Raw genomic sequence first — 27,329 nt, forward strand, 5'->3', positions numbered from 1 at the left:
GTCCTAATAACACACCCCTAAAATTGGAACTTCATTAAGTCTTTAAAACATAACACAGGCTTAATCAAGCCTAATCGAATTTGTAAAGGGTGCTATGGCTTTCCTTTTAAAATGTAATGGATTGCAGGTTGAATAAAACCATGTCAAAGCTTGAGGTGTTAAAGTGAGACATCAGAGAGGAGAGGGTGTGGCCAGAGGAGGCAGTAAGGGGAACTGAAGGTTTTATGTTTCTTGATCTTTTGAAATACCTAAACTTGTTTTTTTCTGTGTGTGTGTTGGTGCAAGGCAGTGCAGAAAGAGCCGTGGGGTTTTCAGCAGGCGCAGTCCTGGTGCGGGGCAGCGGGTTGCTCTGTGAGCTGCGGCCCCTGTTTGGCTCCCGTCACTGCAGGATCAGCAGCATCCAGGCTCTCTGACATCTTCTCGCAGATTATGTCTACCAGCCGCTCGAAGGTTTGTTTAACATTAATGTTGTCCTTGGCACTGGCCTCAAAATACTCAAAACCTGAGGATAATAGAAGAAACCAAGTCAAGACTAAGGCCCTGTTCTAAAACCCAGTGAGCTGCCACTGACTAAAGCAGCATTTCAATTTAAGCGCCATATTCGGCAGTTGTCAGTTGAAAGTTGTACCATAGTTTTTATTTTGCTACAGTTGCCTTTGACAAGTTTTACAACATTGAGATGAGGAGGTACACTAGTATCTTTGTAGAGCCGGTTTTTGGAAACAAGAACCATGTCTACTGTAATTCCTTCTGGTGAAGCTCCAGAAACTTCCAGAAATAATAAAAAGTGGACTATAGTGTGTGCTTTTTAGAGTATTGCATCCTTAGCTTAGCTACATGCTAACGGCAAACTACTGAAATGAATTGTAATTTGTATGACGCACAGAGCTTTTTTTTTTGTTAGTATGCTGCTTTAGATAGTAGTTGCCTATGTAGGCAGTAGACAGCTTACTAGGTTTTGGAACCCAACCCAATATAGCTAATACAAATATCAAGCCATGAAAAAATGGATGCCGTACTTTCCAGAAAATAAGTCGCACCTGACTAGTCACATCGGGTCAAAATTGCAATTCCATAATTCACATCAATGTATAAAAGTCACATTTTATTTTTACATTCAAAAATAATGTAAAATACAGTGAATAAAACGAAATGTTACAAACATTATAAACACTATCAACATGTATTTGAGTTGTCCTCACTACACAATAAATACTTTAAACAGAAAAAAAAAGTAGAAAACAAACAAATTATAGTGCCAGTCATCATAAACAACATTTATTATAGACACCAAGTCTAAATCAATTTAACTAATGCGAAAGAAAAACTACCGGCATGTGGGAAATGCGTTATAAAAATAAACTTGATAAAAAGATGATTTAAAAGAAAAACATGTGTTCTGGAAAATATGATATATTTCAGCAAATACATTTCTCCCTGAAAGAATATTTGAAATGACACAGCTGTGCCAACCACCAAACATGACTTACCGAGATGCTCGGACAGCTGTCGGCCCCTCTCAGAGGCCACCACCCTCTCATCCTCCATGTCACACTTGTTGCCCACTAGAAGCACCTGAGCGTTATCCCATGAGTATGTCTTAATCTGTGTGGACCTACGGGAGACCAGTTACACATGATTAAATCTTAGCTTGTTAAACACAGTTTCCTCTGTTATATTTGAGGCAGAATGTTTCGCATGTTTAGTTAATTCACCAGTCTTGCACTGCGGCGAAAGACTCCTCGTTGGTTATGTCGTACATGAGGATGAAGCCCATGGCTCCGCGGTAGTAGGCAGTGGTGATGGTTCTGTAACGTTCCTGTCCTGCTGTGTCCTGTAAAGGAATAGTCAGTAATTCACAAGATGAAATAGGAACAAATGAAAATGCATTTTTTACATTTAAAATATACAGAATATGCGTTTGTTGGCATCAGCCGAGAATAGGCATGGCAGGGATGGGCAACGTCGGTCCTGGAGGGCCACTGTCCTACAGAGTTTAGCTCCAACCCTGAAAAAAATCACCTGCCTGTAACTTTCTAGTAATCCTGAAGACCTCGATTAGCTTGTTCAGGTGTGTTTGATTGGGGTTGAAGCTAAACTCTGTAGGACAGTGACCGAAGTTGCCCATCCCTGCCCTACTGTAAGAACACACACACATATACATATATATTTCTGTCAGGACCACTATCGTCAAATACGATTGACAATTAGCATACAGTTAGGATTGGCGGTATGGTTCTGTTCTGGGCAAGAACTCCCTGCGCATCCATGCAGCCTAGCATGGATAAGAGCAGGGAGAGCACAATAACCCCCCTTAGGGTAAACAGAATGTATTGCAGATATCATTAATTCAAGATATTAAGTACAGCATAATTCGAGAATTTATTCTGATTCAAAGGGCTCTCAGAAGGCCAAATACTGACTGGACGAGAGGAGAAGCTGGGGATGGAGGAGGGTATTCGCTCCTGAGAAACACGATAGCTGCTGATAATGTGACCTGCCAGAACTAACACTACGCTTTATATATATATATATATATATATATATATATATATATATATATATATATATATATTTCTGTCATGACAGTGTCACTCTCGGAGTGATTGGCATAGTAATGGGTATGACAATGTTGTATGCTTGGTCTTGGCGGAATAGATCTGCTACGCTGTTGCTGCTGCTGCTTTTATTGCTGCTGTTGCTGTAGGTTATTGCTGCTGCTGCTGCTTTTATTGCTCCTGTAGGTTATTGCTGCTGCTGATTTTATTGCTGCTGCTGCTGCTTTTATTGCTGCTGTAGGTTATTGCTGCTGCTGATTTTATTGCTGCTAAAGAGCAAGTACGTACTTGCTACTGCCAATACATACACAACACGCTGCTGTGAGCAAGTAAGACATGCTGCTGCTGTACAATATAGCGTATATGAATTACCCATAGCAAATATAGGTGGAGCTGGGGAAGGTGGAGGGTTTCTGAAAGCATGCTGCAAATGCTACCCAAGTATTTGATGGTGGAGCAGCGAGCTCAAAGGCAGGAACCAATCAGCTGTGCCCTATAGATAACAATGTGATTTTGAACAGGTGAGTTAAAGGACCTATTAGCCTGCGCCATCTATAGAGTTTCATGCCAGAACTTTGTACACACACACAGACACACGTGTATATATATATATATATATATATATATATATATATATATATATATATATATATATATATATATATATATATATATTAGTGCTGTCAAACGATTAAAATATTTAATCGCGATTAATCGCATTAATGCCATAGTTAACTCACGATTAATCACACATTTTTATCTATTCTAAATGTCTCTTGATTTATTTTTGTCCCATTATTTTTTTCTAATTTTAATGTTCTTATCAACATGGAAAAGTGGATCGGCTTGCTTTGTGCATGTGCGGATCTTTTCAGATTTTCAGCCATCCGAATGGGCTAGTGACAGGCAGCACACATGGCATGACTCGTGTTTGTCATTAGTCTTGTATTTTTGTTTATTTATACAATTGACCACAGGTCATAAACCTGAAATAAGAAATAAACCAGTGTTACAAATATATCCATTGAATATATAATGTTTTTTATTGAAAACAACATTGACAATACTGTGTTCAATTTCACACTAACATTCTCACTTGGAGCAAATAATCTCTCACACAATGTAACACTGTCCATCAATAAAAGGGTGAAAGAAATACTGACGAGGTACTTATATTGACGAGGGGGCGGAGAATTCGCATCAGCTGTGTGTGTGCTTGGCCATCAAGTGGTATTTCAGACTGGACATGCTGCGATGGTGATAGCTCAGTTCACAACGACAAAACACACAGATCACTTTGGTCTAGGTTGTCAATAGGACCATTTGGCAACTTTTTAAAAGTAAACTTTCAATTCAGAATCTTGAAAGAGATAAGAAACCGGCGCTACGCCAGTTTTCAAAACTTTTTGGATGCCAAAACGTTTATTGGCCGTGCTGGTAATCGTCACAACGGCAAAAGTTGAACTATTTTGAATTTTGACCGCGGTGTGCACGCCGCTGCTCTTGCGCTTTGGTTGACGAAGCAACAAAACGTCCTCGTGCGGCACAAGCCATTGAAATGAATGGGTTCCCTTATCGAGTCGGTCTCTCGACATTACGTATGCGGGAAATCCATTTTCCTCGAATCATGAAGTCTGATAGAATAACTCTTTTGCTTGCAAATAGCCAATGGCGGTCCCGCCATCACCTGATTGGCTGACACTGCTCAATATAGGTGACGGCGGGCGCCAAAAACCTCAGAATCTTTTTTCTTCACTCGAGTCTGTTTTCACCGTTGATGTACGCATTCAGAGCGGAGTATATTAAGGAGTTTTAATACCCCTCTCGCGTTCCGGTGGATTATATTATGTCTCTTTGTCGCCTGTGAGGAGCTTCCCATCAGATCCTTCGTGCAAGGCTGGCCGTTACACGTAGCGACGACCTTGTGTCTCCTGCCTCTCCCCAGTCTGCCGCCGTCGAGCCGCGGACCGGGAGACGGCAGAGATCTCCATTCGCGGGTTCTGTTGAGGCGCTGACGTCGGCCCAAGGTCCACGCCATCCTCACGTGGCAGAGCCCGTGAGTTACTCTTGAGGCCATTTACCGCCCTCTTGAGGAAGCACGGGGATTATCTCGTTCGGTTACGACGATGACGACGCCAATGGTCCGAGTCTCCGTCTGAAGGCGCCCTCGCCTCTTTGGATGCGGAGCTTATGGCCATTCTCACTGAGGCGGTGGCAGATATGGAGCTGGAGTGGACAGCGCCCAAGGAGCTGCCGTCGGAAAGGTGGCCTCGGCATGTCCCCCTTCATATAGCAGTCAATGCTTCCCCGGTGGCTGGCGCCCGCCCAGCCCCCGCCGCAGCATTCATTGCCCTGTATCCTTCAGTGCGATGGCGATTCTGATTACTACACAGTGTGTATTCACAGTTGTTGCACGATGCAACTGACGCTGTGTTACGTACTCACCACACTGTTATGTGTAATGATTTATGCCATTATATATTGCCCTGTGTCCTTCAGTGCAATGGCTATCCTGATTACTGCAAGTACGTGTTCACAGTTGTTGCGCGATGCAACTGACGCTGTGTTACGTACACACCACACTGTTATGTGTAAGGATTTATGCCATTATATATTGCCCTGTGTCCTTCAGTGCAATGGCGATTCTGATTACTACACAGTGTGTATTCACAGTTGTTGCGCGATGCAACTGACGCTGTGTTACGTACACACCACACTGTTATGTGTAATGATTTATGCCATATATTGCCCTGTGTCCTTCAGTGCAATGGCTATTCTGATTACTACGCAGTACGTATTCACAGTTGTCGTGCGATGCAACTGACGCTGTACACACTGCACACTGATATGTGTAATGATTTATATTGCCCTGTGTCATTCAGTGCAAATGGCTATTCTGATTACTACGTATTCACAGTTGGTGCGCGATGCATCTGACGCTGTGTTACGTACACACCGCACTCTGTTATGTGTAATGATTTATGCCATTCTATATTGCCCTGTGTCATTCAGTGCAAATGGCTATCCTGATTACTACGCAGTGTGTATTCATAGTTGTCGTGCGATGCAACTGACGCTGTGTTTGTGCACACTACACACTGATATGTGTTATGATCTATGCCGTCATATTTTGCCCTATCCTTCAGTGCAAATGGCTATTCTGATCACTACGTATTCACAATTGTTGTACGATGCAACTGACGCTGTGTACACACAACGCACTGATATGTGTAACTATTACGCCGCTATATATTGCCCTGTATCCTTCAGTGCAACTAGCTACTCTTTTACTGTGTAGTCACAGTTGTTGCGCGATGCCACAGACGCTGTGTTTTGTACATTGATATGTGTCTATGATTTATGCCGTTATATGTTGCCCTGTATCCTCAGTGTAACCGGCTATTCTGATTAACTACGTATTCACAGTCGATGTTGCTATGCCACTGATGCTGTGTTATGTACATTGATATGCGTCTATGATTTATGCCGTTATATATATTGCCCTGTATCCTCAGTGCAACCGGCTATTCCGATTAACTACGCATTCACAGTCGATGTCGCTATGCCACTGACGCTGTGTTATGTACATTGATATGTGCCTATGATTTATGCCGTTATATATTGCCCTGTATCCTCAGTGCAGCCGGCTATTCCGATTAACTACGCATTCACAGTCGATGTCGCTATGCCACTGACGCTGTGTTATGTACATTGATATGCGTCTATGATTTATGCCATTATATATTGCCCTGTATCCTCAGTGCAGCCGGCTATTCCGATTAACTACGCATTCACAGTCGATGTCGCTATGCCACTGACGCTGTGTTATGTACATTGATATGTGCCTATGATTTATGCCGTTATATATTGCCCTGTATCCTCAGTGCAGCCGGCTAGTCCGATTAACTACGTATTCACAGTCGATGTCGCTATGCCTCTGATGCTGTGTTTTTTGTACACAAAAATGTAACTGCTTGTGCATAGTCTCAGTCGTCGCTACGGCGACTTGCGTTGCATCTGTGTAGATATTGAAGCGTTATGCTGCCCTTCAATGTAATGGACCATTGTGTACGCATATTCATGCAGTTTCGGTCGCTTCAGCGACTTGAGCTGCATTATACACGCAGATGTTTGAAATGTGCACTGATGTGTTATGCTGTTATGTTGCCCTCTATCATTCAGTGCAACAACCAGCTATCCTATCTAACTGCATATTCAGTTTGTCGCTACAGCGACTACACTGCACTTATGTACGTATAAGGACGTGTGTTGCTATTTTGTTGCTCTGTTCTTTCAGTGCAAAACTAGCTATCTTAATCTACCGTGCATACTCACAGTTTCTGGATGTATGTACGTACACGGATGTGCAATTTACCATGTGTTATGCTGTAATGCTGCCCCGTTTCCGTGCAGCTAGCCATCCTGATCGAACTGTACATCTCAGTTTCTGTCTCTACGCAGTTCTGTCGCTACGGCGACTTATGCTGCGTTATGTACATGCATGGATGCGCTACAGCGACCGATGCTGTTACGTACATGTGCTATGCTGTTATGTTGCCCCGTTTCCTTCAGTGCAACTGGCTATTCTGTGCTAACTTGTCTACTCACAGTTGTAGCTACGGCTATGTGTTTGTTGTTTACTGAGGTGCTATGCTATTATGGGGCTATTATCTACTGCGTATATTCATCAGAGCCCAGGTGGTTACAATTCCAGCATTTTGCCCGGATGAGGTCAGTGTTTCAGAGTCTCAGAAGTACGCTTTGTGCCCCATGCGTGCCCTGCGTGCTTATGTGAACAGAACTAGCCAGTTTCGAACTTCAGAGCAGCTCTTCGTCTGCTACGCGGGTGCTAAGAGGCGGCGCGTTGTCGAAACGGAGGCTATCTCACTGGAAAGTGGAGGCTGTGCACTGGCTGGCTTATGCTTCCCGGGAAGCCGTTTCCCTATAGGGGTGCACGCCCACTCCACTAGGAGTTTGGCGTCATCATGGGCGTGGGCGAAAGGCATGTCTATTCAAGACATTTGTTTCGCGGCAGGTTGGTCGTCTCGTAATACCTTCGCGAGATTCTATAACTTGGATATCCCTTCATTCGCACCACATGTCTGTCAGTGCAGGGAGAGAAAGCTGAGCTGTCGTTGGACTAGGCTAGACTGCCCCGATGGCGCGCGCTCTAGCCACGGTTCGACTAGTCGTCAGACAGTGCGAGTTATTATTAGCATAGCTATCATGTTCACTATATTGTGCCCTTTGTTATGCCCGTATTCATAGCCGGCAGTATTTTCCTAAGCACCAATCACTTTGCTGCAATCTCCCTCCATTCAGTTCAGCGTGCTTAGCTTGATGGGAGGGGCCTTCGTTGGTGCAGATGCCGAGTTGGCTCTGTGCCAATAGATGTTTCAACCAGGTCCGGTGTCTGTTCCTGAGAGCTGGGCGGGGCTTCTCCCACGCGGCGGGGGTTTTATTGTTCCCCATACGTTATGTCGAGAGACCGACTCGATAAGGGAACGTCTCTGGTTACTCACGTAACCGTAGTTCCCTGAGAGGAGGGAACGAGACATTACATAACCTGCCGCGTGGGAGGGACTCTCAGTCTCCTTACTCTCGTTCAGCTAAGATTCTGAGGTTTTTGGCGCCCGCCGTCACCTATATTGAGCAGTGTCAGCCAATCAGGTGATGGCGGGACCGCCATTGGCTATTTGCAAGCAAAAGAGTTATTCTATCAGACTTCATGATTCGAGGAAAATGGATTTCCCCCATACGTAATGTCTCGTTCCCTCCTCTCAGGGAACTACGGTTACGTGAGTAACCAGAGACGTTTCATAGCGCAGCGCTGCGCATGCCACGTCCGGTTGCAAAAGCATGTGAAAAAAACTACAAAGTTTGCTAGGCCAAAAAGACCGTAAATCGCGCGATAAAAAAATTAATCGCGTTAAAATGGGTTTGCGTTAACGCCGTTAATAACGCGTTTAACTGACAGCCCTAATATATATATATATACACTCACCGGCCACTTTATTAGGTACCCCATGCTAGTAACGGGTTGGACCCCCTTTTGCCTTCAGAACTGCCTCAATTCTTCGTGGCATAGATTCAACAAGGTGCTGGAAGCATTCCTCAGGGAGTTTGGTCCATATTGACATGATGGCATCACACAGTTGCCGCAGATTTGTCGGCTGCACATCCATGATGCGAATCTCCCGTTCCACCACATCCCAAAGATGCTCTATTGGGTTGAGATCTGGTGACTGTGGAGGCCATTTTAGTACAGTGAACTCATTGTCATGTTCAAGAAACCAATTTGAAATGATTAGAGCTTTGTGACATGGTGGAAGTAGCCATCAGAGGATGGGTACATGGTGGCCATAAATGGATGGACATGGTCAGAAACAATGCTCAGGTAGGCCGTGGCATTTAAACGATGCCCAATTGGCACTAAGGGGCCTAAAGTGTGCCAGGAAAACATCCCCCACACCATTACACCACCACCACCAGCCTGCACAGTGGTAACAAGGCATGATGGTTCCATGTTCTCATTCTGTTTACGCCAAATTCTGACTCTAACATCTGAATGTCTCAACAGAAATCGAGACTCATCAGACCAGGCAACATTTTTCCAGTCTTCAACTGTTCAATTTTGGTGAGCTCTTGCAAATTGTAGCCTCTTTTTCCTATTTGTAGTGGAGATGAGTGGTACCCGGTGGAGTCTTCTGCTGTTGTAGCCCATCCGCCTCAAGGTTGTGCGTGTTGTGGCTTCACAAATGCTTTGCTGCATACCTCGGTTGTAACGAGTGGTTATTTCAGTCACTGTTGCCCTTCTATCAGCTCGAACCAGTCTGGCCATTCTCCTCTGACCTCTGGCATCAACAAGGCATTTCCGCCCACAGAACTGCCGCTCACTGGATGTTTTTTCTTTTTCGGACCATTCTCTGTAAACCCTAGAGATGGTTGTGCGTGAAAATCCCAGTAGATTAGCAGTTTCTGAAATACTCAGACCAGCCCTTCTGGCACCAACAATCATGCCACGTTCAAAGTCACTCAAATCACCTTTCTTCCCCATACTGATGCTCGGTTTGAACTGCAGGAGATTGTCTTGACCATGTCTACATGCCTAAATGCACTGAGTTGCCGCCATGTGATAGGCTGCTTAGAAATTAAGTGTTAACGAGCAGTTGGACAGGTGTACCTAATAAAGTGGCCGGTGAGTGTATATATATATATATATATATATATATATATATATATATATATATATATATATTTATACAACAGTTCTTTCTGGTTCTCGAATCTGATTGGCTGAGAGCCTTTTCCAGCCGTGCTATATTCACACAGTAACAGCACTCTAACCGTTTCACCGTTAGTATCACTCCGGTTGCGGCGACTGTAATGGCGGTCGAGCAAATCCACCATATTTTAAAAGAAAAATATTACTGTTGTTGTGTCACGAAATGTAGTTTTAAGAGTTTTTTTAGGCGAGAATGTAGTTATTTAGACCTCAAATATGTGACTAATATATAATCATAGTGCCTATTTTACAATCTGTTGAGACGCTTTCACATATACACACACACTACTTACGAGTATTTTTGAAACGTAATCTAATTACAGGTACTTAATTTCTGGAATCTGATTACGTTGTTTCGAAGATGAACTAAAGTCTTATGGGTTTGGCACAACATGTAGGTGGGTAAATGATAAACTCCAGTTGATTCAACTATCAAAGACTTTCTAAGAGAAACATTAAGATGGTAGAACTACGAGGACATAAGCCTAGTGTATCAAATCAATAGACTAATCCTCACCGACAATGTAACCTCTCATTGAGACTTCACGAGGTCAAAATGGAGTCTACTGAACATCACTGATGGACCTATTAATATACCAAAATATCTGTGAGACCGAAAGCCTATTTTTGGCTCTTGACTCTGATACCACAGTAATACATCAGCATCTTTTCAACAATATGCTGCAATCCAGCAAGTGTTTCTGTTTTCTATTACACTGACCCTGAACCATTTTCAAAGAGTAGCTACAGTACAGAGCATCAGGGCAAACATGCACTGTTATGTGCCAATTAAATTCTGCATCCATCCATGCTAAGCAAAAACCAAATAGTATGCAGACTACAAAAGAGCACACAGCATGGTGTATAATGCGCTTGAATAGACTCACTTTCCATTTCTAGTGTGACGAATGAACTGGAAGCATTAACAACTGCAATACCTAACATGTCTTGGGACATAATTTGATCTGACATTCTTACACAAAACAGGATTTAAATGAAAAATAACCCCATATATTTCCAAGGTGACAACTGGGCGCCACTCTATGAATCATGCTTGAGGTCATGTGACAACAATGTAGCATAGTAGCCTACTGTCTGAAATGTTTATCGTTGCATAATACTTTGAATAAATGAAGAAGGTTGACCATATACAGTACATTTTGTGCAATATTCAATAAATTGCAAGCAAGTATTCAATTCTGAATATAGCCAAATTTCCATGTCTTTTTAGACCATATACTGTATGCCACACAACACTATATTTTATCCATGGTAAGATGGCGAGAGCAAGCTTTTCTCTAGTGTGTGTGAATCTGGTCAGGTCTTTGCTGCGGTCTGTGAGGTGGGGGAGGGTCGTCTTCACCAGAGGGAAATTTGAGGCATCGGGGGAGGGGTCCTGATACATCACAAGCGATTCTGATTGGTTACCCATCAGCAAACCTCCCCAACCATACTAGCTACTGACCATATCTCTCTCTGTGTGTTTCTCTGTAGAACACAACATTTCTTTAAACCACAAGGGCTTAATTGATTCCATTGGTTGATTTTACATATTTAGGTTTATGGCATTACTATCACAATTGTTTTACATATTTTGAATTTTTGCATCCTGTTAAATACCTGTTTTTTTTACACTTGCATATTAAACCACAGCTCTGTTCCAGAGATTTAAATAAGATTTATGGGTCTGAAATAAAACAATCAATCAATAAACAGTGACTTTAACCCTAGTATAATAATGGATCACCTACTATGGACTTTCCAGTAAGAAAATAGCTAAAATGCAAAAATCTGCTATGATATTATTGATTCATTATTCGGTTTTGAATAATAATAAAAAAACATCAATCTCTTTTCTACCACAACAAGCCCTTAAACTGGCACAGATATGTTTCATTTCTCTACATCAGGACCTAATCAAAGCTCTCAGTGCTGATGGTAAACAATATCTCACCCAGATCTGCAGCTTTATCCTCTTGTCATTCCTGTAGATGGTCTTCACCTTGAAGTCGATGCCCACCGTGCTTACAAATGCTGGGGTGAAGGAGTCATCAGCATAACGAAACAGAAAGCTCGTCTTCCCAACGCTGCTGTTCCCGATGATCAGGATTTTGAACATGTAATCAAAGTTCTGGTCGGAAGACTCCTTTTGTCCATAACGATTATCTGTAGCTGAAGCCATCTATAGGATGTAGAAAAGAAAAAGAGGATATTTATACATTTGCGTAACGGCATTCAGGCTATAGCGGCATCAGTTTATAACCATTATTTTAAGTTCCAAAACACAACAAACATTATGTTTTCAAATATTGAATGCTGAGAGAAAAATGCAAATAGTTAGCATGTACTCCTTGGGCATTGTAACATTGTAAATCACAAACATGCCTTCTATGATTCCTTCTTCTGGATTCTGTTTAATCATAAAGCAGCAAAGCTTGTATTCAGGGGCCAAGACTATTTTTGCCACATCTGCCAATGGCCAGTGACTTGAGAAAATGTCCTGTCCATTAAACTTTATTTGCTTTATTTCATTAAAAAACAAGCAGTTACTATTACTACTACTACTGGCTGAATGATTTGGGGAAACAAATCTAGATGTGATTTTTCTAGTTAAAATTGTGTGCTTGTGAGTGGGTCAGCATAGTTTAACCAGTTACCATAGTAGTAGTAATACTATTGTACTGTAAAAATTGTCTACAAATCTAGTATTTAATACATTTTCAAATGCACGTATAAGCGACCCAAACTCTCAGCACTTGTGTGAGCAGAATTTACTGCGTACCAAGCCATTCTGAGATGCTGAAAACCCAAAGATCATGAGTTGCTCAGTTGTAAAAGAACACACCCTTTCACTCTGAAACACAGAGCATCAGACTAAATATTATATAACCTAATCGCTGCCTTTGTGATTTGATAATTCAATTAGAATTCATAAAAGTTACCAACCAACTAGTGACACAATTTCATATACTCACCAACTGCAGTTTTTACAAACATTTGGCGATTGATAAGTGTTCAATTTAGGCCCTGCTTGTATGCTTTGCAGAAATGGCAATCCCAGAATGCAATGCAGATCAGTGCAAAAAATGTATGAACCGATAGAAATGTTCATCGTACTTAAATCATTCAATACTGAAACTTAATAATAAAAACAGTTTAATCTAATTAAAATGAACTGTTCATGCAATATTTGTGTACTACTTTTAAATCTTTCAGCTCCATTAACAGAATTTTCTATCATTTATGAGACGCTTCTCTGCCAGTGAAGGAATTTTTCGACTTTCCGTGTTTTTATTTTAATACAGTAGGGGGGTTAGCTATCAGGCAACTTCTGAAAGAGTACAGAATCTCCGGATCAAAACAGGCAAAAGAGGTGCAGAAACAAGCGATAAAAGCACTGCTTATGCACTTTTTGTTAAATAACTATAATAATAATTAATTACATTTATATAGAGCTTTTCTCTGCACTCAAAGTGCTTTACATAGAAAGGGGGGGGGGGGGGATCTCCTCAACCACCACCAATGTGCAGCATCCACCTGGATGATACGACGGCAGCCATATTGCGCCAGAACGCTGTTGAAAATGTTACTTTTTTTTGTGAAACTTGACCACATTCAAGTGTTAATAAAAAAAAAAACTTTTTTTTAAAGCAGAGGCTCCATCCTTTCTTTTGATGCGTGTTCAATTATTTATACAACAAAATATTCTGCGGGCCATGAAAGTTTCGTGAAAATGATCACAAACGCTGGTGGGCAACTTTTTTGAAAAACGCTGGCACGGAAAGTTTATTTGAGCATAACCAAATCACTAAGCAGTCATATTGGCAACGACTCCAGGGCAGATGTTTTGGGCAGGAACAAGCAACTTGTATCTGCTTGAATGGGGAAATACCAAAAACTGTTCCAAAAACTCACACTTCAATAACATATTTCAAATCAGCAATAAAGTATCATAAATCGGTGCTTACACTCAGATAAGTAACTGCTTCTATCGGAGCTTCTAGCAGCAGCTGCAGTGATGCAATGACTTTACCAACTGGCGTGTTTATTTAGAAGGCAGTATTTACTGCCATACTGTGACTACTCTCATTCATTGTAATACGAGTGAACCATCTTGGTACACACAATTTAGGGGTGGGCGATTTGACCAAAATGTTGCAATATGAGTAAAGCCCCCCAGATTCCTGATTGCTTAAAATAAAATAAAAAATTAAGGAATTGTTAATTTGTTACTCTAATTGATAGATTGACCAATGCTGCACGGTAAAATGCAACAACTCTTTTCAAACTTGGTTTGATTAACGTGTTGTGCGTAGCCTACGCTGTCATTTTCTTACGAGGCGTTCACTTGCCCACTGCGGAATTGCAGCTAAAACGGGCATTCATAAGCGATTTAAAAGCAAGGTGGAAAAGAGGGAAAAACATCACTGGAAACTGTCTATTTTTATTCAGCACGCATTGTTCAACTGATAGAGTTAACAGTGCCATGGGAGGATGCGGTAGATGAGGCATATGAGAGGAAGAAACTGCGGTATGCTCATCTGGCCACTGCAGCAGAACAGCGAGGATGGAGAGTCCAGGTTTATCCAGTGGAAGTGGGTTGTCGAGGTTTTGTGGCACACTCTACAACCCGGTTCCTCAGAGACGTCGTATTCAGTGGCCAAGAGTTGCGTCGCACAGTAAAGAACTTATCTGAAGCAGCAGAAAGGAGCAGCAACTGGCTGTGGTTGAGACGGAAAGATTCTAGCTGGCTGTGTACAGGCCGCCACGCTACGGTTTCGTAGAATTCTTGAAAACTTGAAGAGTCTGTTGGTTTATTTGTATAGGTTGTATAGTATTTACAGTCATTACGTTCCTGTGTATATTGCGTGAATGACGGGTGGTTGGGCAGATATTGTGTTTTGCGGTAGGTGGTATGCCATACGGAACCGTTGCCACTGAAACTGCATTAACGCACCAGTGGGGCTCGACAGCCTTAGTTAAACGGGTTGGCGCGTATGGTTGGGTTGCGGAGAGATTGTGAGATTGTGGTTAGGTCTCAGCAGCAGGAGGGATGTAGAGGTCAGTAAGCTGGGCTGAGTTGAGTGGGGGACGGAGGGGGGTGACTCTGGGATGCCAGAGTCCTGTCGAGCCCTCTTGAGGTGTCGTGGGCTAGTCGACGAAACACTGAGGACGGAAGGTGCCCACTTGAAGACCCTAGAGATGTCCCCTACTCGGCTCAATCCAGACGGTTGTCGTGCTGGTCCACTAGGGAGACCACACTGTAGTTGCAGCCGTCGTGTGTGCTGACACGCCAAGTACACTGCAGTCGTTAACGCCGGACAGAAGGAGAGTCACACCACCATATGGAAAGAAGCGTAAATGGGTGAAGCATAGTTTACTGTAAAGCTACGTCTTAGTGTTGCTTGTCTTGGCGAAAGCCGAGTACAAATCAGCAGGAAGTTTTAACATCTACTCTCGTGTAATGGAAATCTTAATTATGTACACTCTAGGGCTCTATTAACATGAAATCACGGTTAAACCGATTTGGCTTATTGCGATTATGAAATCGCAAAGGTTGCGATTATTTTTTATGCGCAGCTCGTCAGTGACGTACGGCTCTGGGATCAGTAGTAAATGCTGCTCCATCTGAAAGCACTACGAGTTTTAGTCGCTAATAACGTGCATTTGATAAAGCAACACAAATAAAAGATCTTGCCAAACTTGAGAAGCATTTATAAACCTCTTGTCCAACAAAAGACAGCATTAAAGATGACATATTATGCCCCTTTTCACAAGATGAATTACAAATCTATGGTGTCCCCAGAATGTGTCTGTGAAATTTCAGCTCAAAATACCCCCTGGATCATTTATTATAGCATGACAAAGTTGCCCCTTTTTGGGTGTGACCAAAATCGTGCCGTTTTTGTGTGTCCCTTTAAATGCAAATGAGCTACTGCTCCGGCCCCCTTTCCAGAAGAGGGCCAATCCTTTACACAAGCTTCGCATACTCCAGCAATAACAAACGTGATACATGAATGTAGTTGTTGTGGAGTTACATTGATTCATCTCATCGACTTTCATGTGCTGTCATGTTTAACTTTTACACAACTTGACAGTTCCCTGAAGTCTTTATAAGACAGCTGTGACATTTTTTGGTCAAATAGTGTTCAGTGCTCGTCCTTGCAGCAACAACAGAACAGTTTGCATGCTTTGCTCCACCTTTTGCCATTTTGTTAGAACTGGTTACACTGTTGTAAACCAAATGGCGGCGGATTAAGGGGCGGTAATATTATAATAAGATCCAGGGATGGAAATTAGCACCCGCCACCAGCCAAATGCGGGTGATGTTGTGTTGGGCGGGTAAACTCGCTTCACCTACCGGCCACCGTGGCGGGTAAATAAAAATAGCATACTGTTTCACCCGGACGGCGGACACTTTTAGAGGAGGCACACCTTCAAACAAAAATGTGGCGTTACATCGCAGGCGTAGAGGTCTGCAGAGAAAACATCATGGTGCGTTCACACCAGACGAGAATAGACCGTCTGGCGTGAGTGATTTCATTGTTAAGTCAATGCAAAGACGCGTTACGCGCGTAAAAAATTCCTGCGGCGCGAATGAGGTGTAGAGCGCGCCGTGGTAGATGCGAATACGCCTCATTCGCGCGGCAAGTTCGAGCGTCTGACGCGTTCCGCGCGCATGATTTTATTGAGTGCTTTTGTGCATTCACGCGTTTGACGGGAATTCGCGTCTGCCGCCCGAGTTGAAAAATCTGAACTTTGGCGTCAATTCGCGCCGCGTTAACCAATCAGGAGCCTAGCTGCTGTCACGTGGTGAAGTATCTGGATGCTTCAATAAATTATTTTGTACTAAATGCCTGATGTGGTTCTAATGCACAACAAAGCAAATATTTTATCACATAAAACTTGATTTCAATATATGAGACATATTCATTTTGTATTGAATGCTATTTATTCCATTTCATATCTAGATTATATTAAATATTATTCTAATGTAAAGGCAACCAACATACTATAGCTCATACATCCGTGTCTGGAGAGTGTTGTGTGAGAGAGAGAAAAATCACAGGACAGGTTAATTACTTTTGGAGGCTGGCTCAATTTATCATCAAAACAAAAATAAATGACAGATTAGGTGGATGAGGCTGAGGGTGAGAGAAAGAGAAAATGTCAGTATTTTATTGAGACTTGAGATTAAATAAACTGCTTAAGTATTCTTGTAGTATTAATTTTCACATGCAGTTACACATTGTCGGTTAAAAACAAGAAAGTGGCTGGTAAAAACATTGAGTGGCTGGTAGATTTTGAAATCCAGCAGCCACAGTGGCCGGTGGACAAAAAAGTTAATTTCCATCCCTGATAAGATCCCCTTCCTACTTCCAAAAGGGAGCAAAATCAGATCGGCTTAATTTTGGACATGCTTGCAGAGAAAGGCTTACCAAAACAGTTACTGGGTTGTAGATGTACATGGGACCCAAATATAGCACTTAAACTGCACCGATTTTCATAATATGTCCCCTTTAAAAAATCAATCAAAGGTTTCAATCTTCTGTTTATTCAGCTACAGCGGTAGTATGATGCCCATAGGGATTTCCTGGAACGACGCGTGTTATCGTACTTATATAGAATGTTTAAGATAAGTACTTTATCGTACTTAAACACCCTCTGGTGTTCAGATGGAGCAGCATTTACTACTGAGCACAGAGCCGTGCTTCACTGACAAGCTGCGCATAAAATAATCGCAGCCTTTACCAAATCGCGTGCGGTTTCATTTTGATTTATCGTGCAGCCCTAGTACACTCAAAGTAAAAACAAAACATTGTGCTTTTGTAAAATAAAGAAAACAAACAGGATGCCAATTGCCATCTCAGTTTCCTTTCTATGAAGTTGTGAAGCATGTCACAAAAATTAATCGAAACTCAACGTATAGGCTACTACATAGGCTGGGCGATATGGAAAAAAAAATCTAGATTTTTTTCAGAACAATACACGATTTCGAATTTTTTTTAATGTTTAACTAGTCAACTTAAAAACGTAACTACAATATGATTCAAGTAAAGTTCTCTTTATTAACCAACTGGTTAAAAACGGTTATATTCAAAGTGCACCACACCTGAAGTGATCAACAAGGTGTAAAGGTAAAACAAATGACTTGTTATTTGTTAAATGTCTTTGCAGAAAATATGCATGATAATATGAAGGCAAATATTGTACAAACTTATCTTAAACATTCTATATACTCAGAAATAATATAAAAAATGAAAAATGCTAAATATATTTTAGCCAAAAAGTAATAGCAATAAATAACACCAGTTATATAACCTATTATTAACAGGAAATGCTTTGTAAAAACAGAAAATAACAGCACATTTCAGCCTGTCATGCAAACATGAAATATCAAACAAAGTTCTTTACAGGTTTTTGCATTCCCGTGCGCTATTTTTCTTGTTTGGCTGTTGCACTCGTGTCTCGTGTCTTTTGCAGCATCTCACCCATGAAACGGCATTTTAAAACGTAGCGCTCAAGTTAAAAAAAGTTCAACTCAGGTCTAATAACTATGCTTTTTTCCCATTCCACTTCCCACGTCTCGTTTTTTTTTTCCAACGCAATAGAGTGGTGCAGGTATGACGTCACTTTGTAGGCCAACCAGCGGTTAGCATCACACTGGTTCCCTCTACAAGTTTTTATCTAAAAACATTTATCCAGAACTTTTGAGTTAGAATAGTTTGTAAGAGCACAATTATAATCATAAAGATGCTGTAAAAGTGGACTGAGTTTACAGGGTCGGCGTGATGACGTTATCTCCTCAACAGCCTCTGCAGTCCCATTTAGCCACTTGTTAGCAACCACCTTTTTCAAGACACGTAACAGCTTCAAAAAATCACGAGTGGGGTAATACTGGTATATTTTTTATGTCACAGAATAAAACGTGAAAGTGTAAAAATAAAAGAATAAAACGTTAAACTCAGACATTTAACCAAAACGCCATTAAAAAAAAACATTGACTTCGGGACGATGGAACCGGAAGTGCTAAAATGCTAACTTGATCTGTGTTTTGGCCTACAAAGTGATGTCATACCTGCACCACTCTAACACGCTTTTCTGAGTGAACAGCCACTTAGACTAGCGATGTGTTATACCTGCAAAGAGCATGTTACACGAGACCAGTTAATCAGGCGCGCCATTTTCTTTTCTTAGTGCTCATCATTGCTGTATTGTCAACATGTCTATTTGTAACGTTTGCTAACATTTTTATTTAAAACCTTGATTTCTTGATTTAAAAATAATAAAATTGTGGCAAAACATTCAATTCGAATTAATCGGAAAAAAATCTGAAAAATCGTCCAGCCCTGCTACTATTTGTCGCATAGTTTTTTTGTTTTGTAAATTTGTATTTAAGCGAAATATATTTTGTGTATATATATTTTATTGTTTTTCTCCATTCACAGAAGCGCTGTAGGTATGTAATGTGACAATTTATGAATCCTCATGTTCTGTTGTTTTTGCTGCTATTTGTGCATGTAAAACTGAACAAAACTAATTTTGGTATTTTTAATGGGTCACAGACACTTATCCATTCTAACTTAATTGTGGCCCCTTCATTTTAAGATGGGATCCCCAAAAAATAAAATTCTGGCTATGCCACTGCGGTCCACCGACATAAAATGTTTTTTTGGTATTTTGCAGTTAGCTTAGCAACATGCAAACTGTTGCAAAAAATGTATTACATAAGGAGCACTATTTGTTTGATGCATGATGTGTATGTGACAGAAAGGCAGCTAACAGCTTTGGAACACAGCCATTGTGATTTAGTTCATTTAGGAGCTTGCTGAAGATAGCAGAACAAGCAAAAGCTCAACTTCAAAAGGACTTTATTTGGATTCACTATGGCTGAGTGAATCGTTGTCCTATCCTATCCACTGTCTGACACTCATCCCTTGAGACCTGTGACCAAACAGCAGTGGTAGAGTCACCAGCTACTGAAAATCAGTCAGGCAAGAATCCCGGGACAAAAGGAAATGTCTGAGCGGCTGGCTGCCATGCCTTGGCATTAATCTGACATTTTCTTTTGGTGTCAGATCAATGGCACAGGACCTTCTGAATATAAAACAGTCTTTTCAACACCTCCATCAGAATGTGACAAAGGCGCCTCAATCTACTGTCCATCTGAAGTTTACATGAGCTGCTGTAATGATGATGATCATTATAATCTGTGATTGTATAACCTTACGGCTTTTATTATAATTATAATATCTTAATGAGAAAACTATAACATCAGAATAAGAAAATGATAAGAAATCAACATCAAGTTGAATAAAAAGGTGATATATTTACATAAATTATTCATAATTACAAGTAACTAACCCTAAACCAAACCCTAACTTTAACCCTATAATAAGTAATATGTAGTTCATTAATATTGTGACATCATCACATTAATTTAAGTGTTCCTTTGAAATAAACTCTTGTGGGGGTTTAGAATGCATTACATTGGTTATGTATCATGTTTATGTATGATGAATGATACTCGTATGTATTCCTGTGTAATATTCCTGTGTATACTTAGTTTCCACTGTGTATTTTGGTAAGAAGGGGGGATATCTCTTTAAGGCCTCGGTCGCCCTTAATCTCTATCAAGGTTACTTAAGGACCAGGTGAGAATCAGTAAAAAAAAAAAAAAAAAGAGGGTGTTGAAGACATGGCGCCAGCATTGTTTGCTGCAGCTATAGATAGTTAAAGCTTTGTTTCCTTAGGGTTTTGATAGTATTTTTCAAACGAGACGTTAAGGCACGGCTTTAATGCGAGCGAGAAGGACAGCAAATTATTGACTCACCTGGATTGTTTGCTCGCGTGCGCGTCTTCGACAAGAGGACGAGCCTTGACCCAAAATTCTGAACTGCGTGAGTAACATTGCCCGACGATCTCCGGATCTGGTGAGATCAGTCCTATTTTTGTATTTTCTTTGGAGTGGTATACCACTGGATCAGCGCTCTACTTTTTTTTTTTTGTTGTTGTTGTTGTGGATTACGTTTTTCCGTCAAGTCCGAACAGTGGATTATTCTCACGGACTAACTGCTTTCTGGTTGGAAAGTCTGGAGCGTACTCTTGAGTCAGCCTGGACGTTTTCTTTTGGTTTAATTTTGTGGACTGGGACAGCTGAAAGGGGAAAATTGTGAGCAGGGCCGGCGATTGCTATAGGCGAACCATGAGGCGAACTAGGCGGTTGCCTAGGGCGACAAATATGTTGGGGGCGCGGGCGCCCTCTAGTGTCGCCCTTGTCCTACTTCCCATTAATCATAGAATTACAATGACAAGCGAAACAAAAACATATTTATTAAACATGATCATCCTAAGGCCATACGTTTAATTACTTGTCAACCTGATTACTAGATTGAATGGATGATTATTGTCGATCATTTCCTAAGGGGGGTGGGGTTAGTTGCGTTACGTTACGTTCTATGGTTACGTTAGGCAAGTGCTCGGCTGCTGCGCGCGCTGATCAAAAATGAAGCGGTCTAAACCCTCTGGTGCACAGGGACGAAAACGGAGAAAGCAACAAGATAAAAAGAAAGCCCAGTATAGACGTAAGTCTTCTCATCTCATCCATTAAGGTGTCAAATGTTCTGGCCATCGGGACAACCGGGAGATTCCCGCGGGCGCCCGACGTGCTTTTTAGGCCGATACATAGCTAACGTTACATCTCATACTTTTATTTTTCTATTTTTGTCTTAACGGCCCATACAACTCGTACATCGGTGGCCCATTCGTTTTGTTTTGTTTTGCTTAATTGGCGGCGCAGGGTTACTTCCAAATATATAACTTACTTTCAAGTATAGAAATTTGTACAATACTCATTAAAGTGTCCTTTATTTTTCAGTGCATTTGTTTTACAATATATCCTATGGCAATTACTTTCATGGGATTAATATTATATCTATTATTATGTAGTAACGTTAGTGTAATGTAGACAGACACTGTAATTAAAAGAGGTTTGAATTTTTCTTTGTTCAATTTGCACACTGAATATGGGTTGTAGCTTTTAGTTTTGAACTCTCAAAGTGCACCAGATTGATGAATTTAACATTAAAATGCACAAAATTTTCTTACGGGGAAATACCCCCGAAACCCCCTTAACCTTGTAGCAGCCCAATAGATTGTAATAATAGTAGGCCTAGTGGTGGTAGTAGTTGTAATTTATCTACTAAAAGTTATTTATGGTCAGATAAAATATAGTTGTACAATGCAACTATGATATAAATATCCTTGAACGTTCTTTGTAGCATTTGTATGAACAATTTATTGTTTAAGTTTTTGAGTAACTATAAGAGCATGTTTAGTTTAATAAATACTTATAATTTTTTTAGGTGGGGCGCAAAACTCAATATCGCCTAGGGCAACCAAAGGGTTAGAGCCGGCCCTGATTGTGAGGGTGCACTGGATAATTGAGTCCTTTGTAATATACTGCGCTAAGCGCCGCCTGAATATTAGTTTATTGCTGTGTGCCTTATTAATTCCCATACACCTCTTCTTGGGCATGTTTATCTGTTTAAGATAGCATTGGGTATGTATCACTTTTGAAGGTTGTTATATTCACGATTATTGCTTTTATTCTAAAGATCCCCTTGTGCGTTTTTAGTGACACCTCTGCTTAAAAAAGAGCAGTAAAGGGCGGAGTGTTACAATATTACTCAGTACTTTTTTGTTTAATTTCACTGTAACGTGACAATGTCACCTTAAAATAAACTGTAATGGCATTAAGAAAGTTAAATAGGGCAAATGTAACATGAACTTACACACTGTACATATCGCAATGACTCAACGCTTGGAAGATCAGATTGGGAAAAGCAATAATCAGGTCTTATGGGTGTCTGGCAGACACATAAAATAAAGAAAATGCTGAAGAGCTGAAACACTGTGCAAGCCTTGCACATTGACAAGGACAGATGTTTTATTCTTATCAAGCGGTCTGAGGAAGGTTTTACTTTAAATAAGGACTAATCAGCCATTCCACCCTAATAATATTTTACATCATTAAATTAAGCTAATTCTGACATGGGGAAGAAAAATGTCAAGTTAGACTAATGTTCACCTTAAGTCAGTCGTGCCATACACAAGATGCTGGAATATACCCGGAACAGCATATCACTACCATTTCTGCAGAATGTATAATGCGCAGGTATGCATATTTTCCAAATGCATTGAAAATGACCTACTGTATTTACAAACAATTGCAGTACACAATGAAACACACTGTGTACTTGACTGTATCAAATAAATACAATGCAAGTGACATTCCATTTTCATTGTGATTAACTACAGATAATGTTACATGTTTTTTTTGTCTTCAACCCTAATACATTATTTAATCATCTTTACAAGCCTTTAAGATTAGTAGATGGTAGAAAAGGATTGTGTCATGATTTCTGTCTTGTTTTCCCCTGATCTTGTGTGGACTTGTGTCATTTCCTGTTTTACGTCATGTTTTGTAGTCCTTTGTAGTTTTTCTTGTTGATTAGTTCTTTAATTGTTCCCAGGTGTGTCTGTTTTGCCAATTACTGTGTATTTAAATTATTCTGTTCCCTGTTTCTCTGGTCTACATGTTGGATTTGTTTATGTTTATTCTGTCTATAAACTCCCAGCATATGGATCCAGCTCTCCTCGTTCTTGAAAACACCCTACGTTACAGACCGCATGCCCAAATCACAGATGTGCTGTTGTAGTAAAAGCATTGGATTTTATGCAAGCTACAGCTGTATACATGATTTCTATTTCTTTTTATTACATCCTCTATTCAAAAAACCGGTCTGCAACCATTCAGGTGTACAGGCAATGTTTATTTATTGCTCTGAAACAGCTGTGTTGACAGCGAAGGAGAGTTTGTGTATGTACAATATTAGCCATGTTGCAGTCTTGGCTTTGCCTGGGCAGCTGAATGCTGTACATCAACAGAGACCTTCAAAATATAAACTTTAAATTAGCTACTTTTTCATGTTTTTCCAACTTGGTGTCAAAAGTAATGCCTACTCGTTATTTTTTTCAGTGTTTATAGATACAAGAAATGGTGCTTTAGTAGATTAGAAACACACCGGTAAGCTTCATCATTTAACTGTACAATATCAAATGTTAGGGCTGTTTGACTTAATATGCAGAATACAGGAAAAGCGGGATATTTATGGTTTTATTTTTATTGTTTTCCTTTCTATAGTTTAGTGGAGATCTTTAGCCACACTACCTTTCAAATGTTAAGGGTTGGTAAGATTTTTTTGTTATGCACACCAAGGTTATATTAATTTGATCAAAAATACAGTAAAAACAGTAATATTACAAATTGAAAATAACTTCTATTTGTGAACAATTTTCAGCATCATTCCTCCAGTTTTCAGTGTCACATGATCCTTCATAAATCATTATAATATGCTGATTTGCTGCTCAAGTAATCTTTCTTATTATTATCATGTTAAAGAGTTGTTCTGCTTCATTTTTTTTTGGAAAACGCGATAAATAATTTTTTTCAGGATTCTATTATTAATAGAAAGTTCAAAATAATGTATTAGAAATAATAATCTTTTGTAACAGTATATGACTTTACTGTGATAATTTAATGTGCCCTTACTTGCTGAATTTGATGTTTTATTCCATGACAACACCTGAACACCACTCATATGCAGTGTTATGATGTCACGTGACAACAAACAGCATACATTTGTCTTTATTCTGCAACATTTACCATTGGATAATGTGTATTCTGTTTTTTTTTTTTTTTAAGTAGTCCAGATATAAACAGATAAAACTAGACACATAGCTAGTAGGCCTATTTCATTCACAATAAAGCCTCTCTCTTACACACTGAAAAAGAAAAAGAGATTCAGGGCTGACATTTCACCTTAAAACATTCCATTAAATGAACCCTTGAATAAATTTGTTCATCACATTGTTAAAGGCTTCCATCACAGACAGAGGCTAACTTCATACTATTATACGCTTACTACTTCTACAGTATATAGTATGCATGCGCTGTGTACAGTATACAACAGAACAGACTTTGGCTGTGTCCAAAATGGAGCAATATTTGAGGGCACAGTCATTTGGTGTCCGAAACCATAGTGGACGTTATTGAGTGCACTTATTTATTCCCACAATTCATTGCAATAACGAGTGTACAACCGATGTACGCTCAATGGCTAGAGAATACCCATAATGCACTGTGACGGTCGCACCAAATGAATTCCCGTGTCTGACCATCCATCCATCCATCCTTTTTCCAAACCGCTGGTCCAATGAGGCTACCGCATAATATCATACAGGTATAAATTCCTTTTTAATTGATTATTAAATTGTTTAATTAAGGTTTATACATGGTAGTTTTTTCCATGACAGAGTTCAAGATAAATCATTACTACTGGAGCTGCCAGTTTGCAAAGTTTCAAATGATTATTAAACAGCAAGCAAAAACTATGCAAAAGCGGCAGCCCTTCCAGCGAACTCGGTGTCAGAAATCACTCACTCGTTTTCATTCACTCCTTCAAGTGAACTATTTTAGCGGACTAATGTAGGGAATAGTGAATGATGGTATAGGGGGCGATTTCGAACACAGCCTATGTCCATTACTGTATCCCACAATGCAAAGCACTTGACCTTATATTTTATTTCCAGAATGAAACAGAATTCAACAAGTCCTCAGATATTATGATATATTAGATATATTAGGTATCAATAAAGTGTGTATATATATTATATATATATATATATATATATATATATATATATATATATATATACATACATCCATATATACATACTGTGCAGTACTTAGTAACCAGTAATTCACTCCGAACAGAGACATTTGGAATACTGTGGCAAAAAGCTCATTGGGATTGGAGATTGGCATCGTATTCCACTTCAAGGCAACATGATCTTTAGATAGAGAACTCAAGGGTGGTTAAAGAGAAAACAATGTTCCTATTCTATTTCTGACCTGTCAAAAACACCATAAAAACTCTAATACAAGTTTAATTAATTTCATATACATGTTTAACCAGGATATATGTATGTTCATCATCACAATCAAAATCATTTTCCACCAGACACAGCACAAACTCAACAACAAGGCTTTTCCTCCAGAGAAGCTGATCTGTGATTCAGCACTCCACGTCTGGTGTGTCGGGAAGATTCGCAGAACACCAAAGCATCCTATCAGCATCTCTCCTGATAACAGAGGGCTCGAGCAGACTAAAAATAGAGGCTAACTTTTAGATCTCAGATGCTCTTTCAGCCCAACAAAAGCAAACTGCCAGCTCATTTTTATGGCTATATATTGTTGGGAAGAAATTTGTTTTCAACAGCAAATTACACAACAGGAAATGTTCAAGCTCAGCTCAAGACTAGAGACTGCATTTCTCTTCCTTTAGACTCAAATCCTCAATAATGCAAAAGAAATTGAGACTGACAGCACTAGTGGACATGGTTTGGTTAGAGCTGCTCTGTCCAAGAACCATCAAACCAGCACTGATCTGCTTCAAAATCGTCCTTTAAAATACTAGCCAGATAACACTACTGAAGAAGAGGAAGATCTTAAACCAGCCTAAAATGGTTTGCTGGTGACCAGCTGGAAAGTGCACAAAAACACCTCTGAACCAGCCAAAAGACCAGCTTGGGAGACCATCAGCCAGTTCCGGCTGGTTTAAAACCTTTTTTTTTTTTTTTTTGCAAAGAATAGGCCTACACGGAGCAACATATAGACTGCCAAATGTGAGATTTGAACAAAACAAGGACAGAACCACTAATAACTTTGGTTAACTTTGGTTTTGCTGAATTATGGAGGTAAATATTCTAGACTAGAGCCACAAAACACATGTGCATTTTCTTGAATGGTTCTGAGACATGCCGGAATTTTATCAGTAGCCCAATGTTATACTAGAATATTACATAATACAGTCGTATAGCCTATTATAAAAGAAAATGTATAACTAACAAAAAAATCTGAGCATCCTTACATAACAGGAAACAGCACATGTACATGCAACACTGCTGCTGCGGAGGATATGTTCACCTGATTCACCATCTTCTGGGAGGATGCTAAAGAACACAACGATCATGGATTCATTATTGTCGTTTAGATATAAAAAACGAAAAGGCAAACAATCATTCGAATCCGTGCAATGTAATGCCAACGCTTCAAAGGCTATGTGGCAGATCGGTCTTTCATGGGGAGTATAAATAGAAGCATAGGATGCGCGATGTTCATGTCAAATGAAGGTTATTCTCCTTGCAACCAGCACATTCTTCGCAGTTTCCCAGTGACAAACACACACATAAACAAATATTACGGTATATTTAGCGTCAAATATTTAAAACGCATATTACTGCGTTCTCTTACCGTAAAAGCCGTTTTAAGCGTCACTTACGCCAATACTGCGCCTTTTCCAACACCTGCAGACAATTTGACGTCACTTGAAAGACGTGTGACGCCAAGAGGGGGCGGGGTC

General features: G+C 40.3%; 1 protein-coding gene across 2 annotated transcripts; it reads right to left on the bottom strand.

Moving 5' to 3' along the window:
• On the bottom strand, positions 1–27,329 carry rab3ab (RAB3A, member RAS oncogene family, b). 2 transcript variants are annotated; one of them, XM_056266480.1, is made up of 5 exons: positions 27,221–27,329; positions 11,798–12,025; positions 1,716–1,834; positions 1,491–1,615; positions 1–502 (listed from the first exon to the last, which is right to left on the bottom strand). In XM_056266480.1, exons 2-5 carry the CDS (start codon positions 12,023–12,025, stop codon positions 312–314), a joined length of 663 nt encoding a protein of 220 aa, XP_056122455.1. In that variant the 5' UTR covers positions 27,221–27,329; the 3' UTR covers positions 1–311. The 2 variants fall into 2 exon arrangements, with proteins under 2 accessions (XP_056122455.1, XP_056122456.1); XM_056266481.1 differs by having other exon boundaries at positions 11,798–12,034; positions 27,229–27,293.

This window comes from Rhinichthys klamathensis, unplaced genomic scaffold, assembly GCF_029890125.1.
Source record: "Rhinichthys klamathensis goyatoka isolate OS25496 unplaced genomic scaffold, OSU_Roscu_1.1 h1tg000249l_1, whole genome shotgun sequence".
NCBI classification, from domain to species: Eukaryota; Metazoa; Chordata; class Actinopteri; order Cypriniformes; family Leuciscidae; genus Rhinichthys; species Rhinichthys klamathensis.

What these genes read in the sequence shown, in the direction of transcription:
- rab3ab (XM_056266480.1), bottom strand. Translation starts at nt 12,025, where the DNA reads ATGGCTTCAGCTACAGATAATCGTTATGGACAAAAGGAGTCTTCCGAC. An exon ending in GGATAAAGCTGCAGATCTGG is followed by an intron (nt 1,835 to 11,797) that starts GTGAGATATTGT and finishes ATTCCTTTACAG; the next exon opens with GACACAGCAGGACAGGAACG. An exon ending in TTCGCCGCAGTGCAAGACTG is followed by an intron (nt 1,616 to 1,715) that starts GTGAATTAACTA and finishes GGTCTCCCGTAG; the next exon opens with GTCCACACAGATTAAGACAT.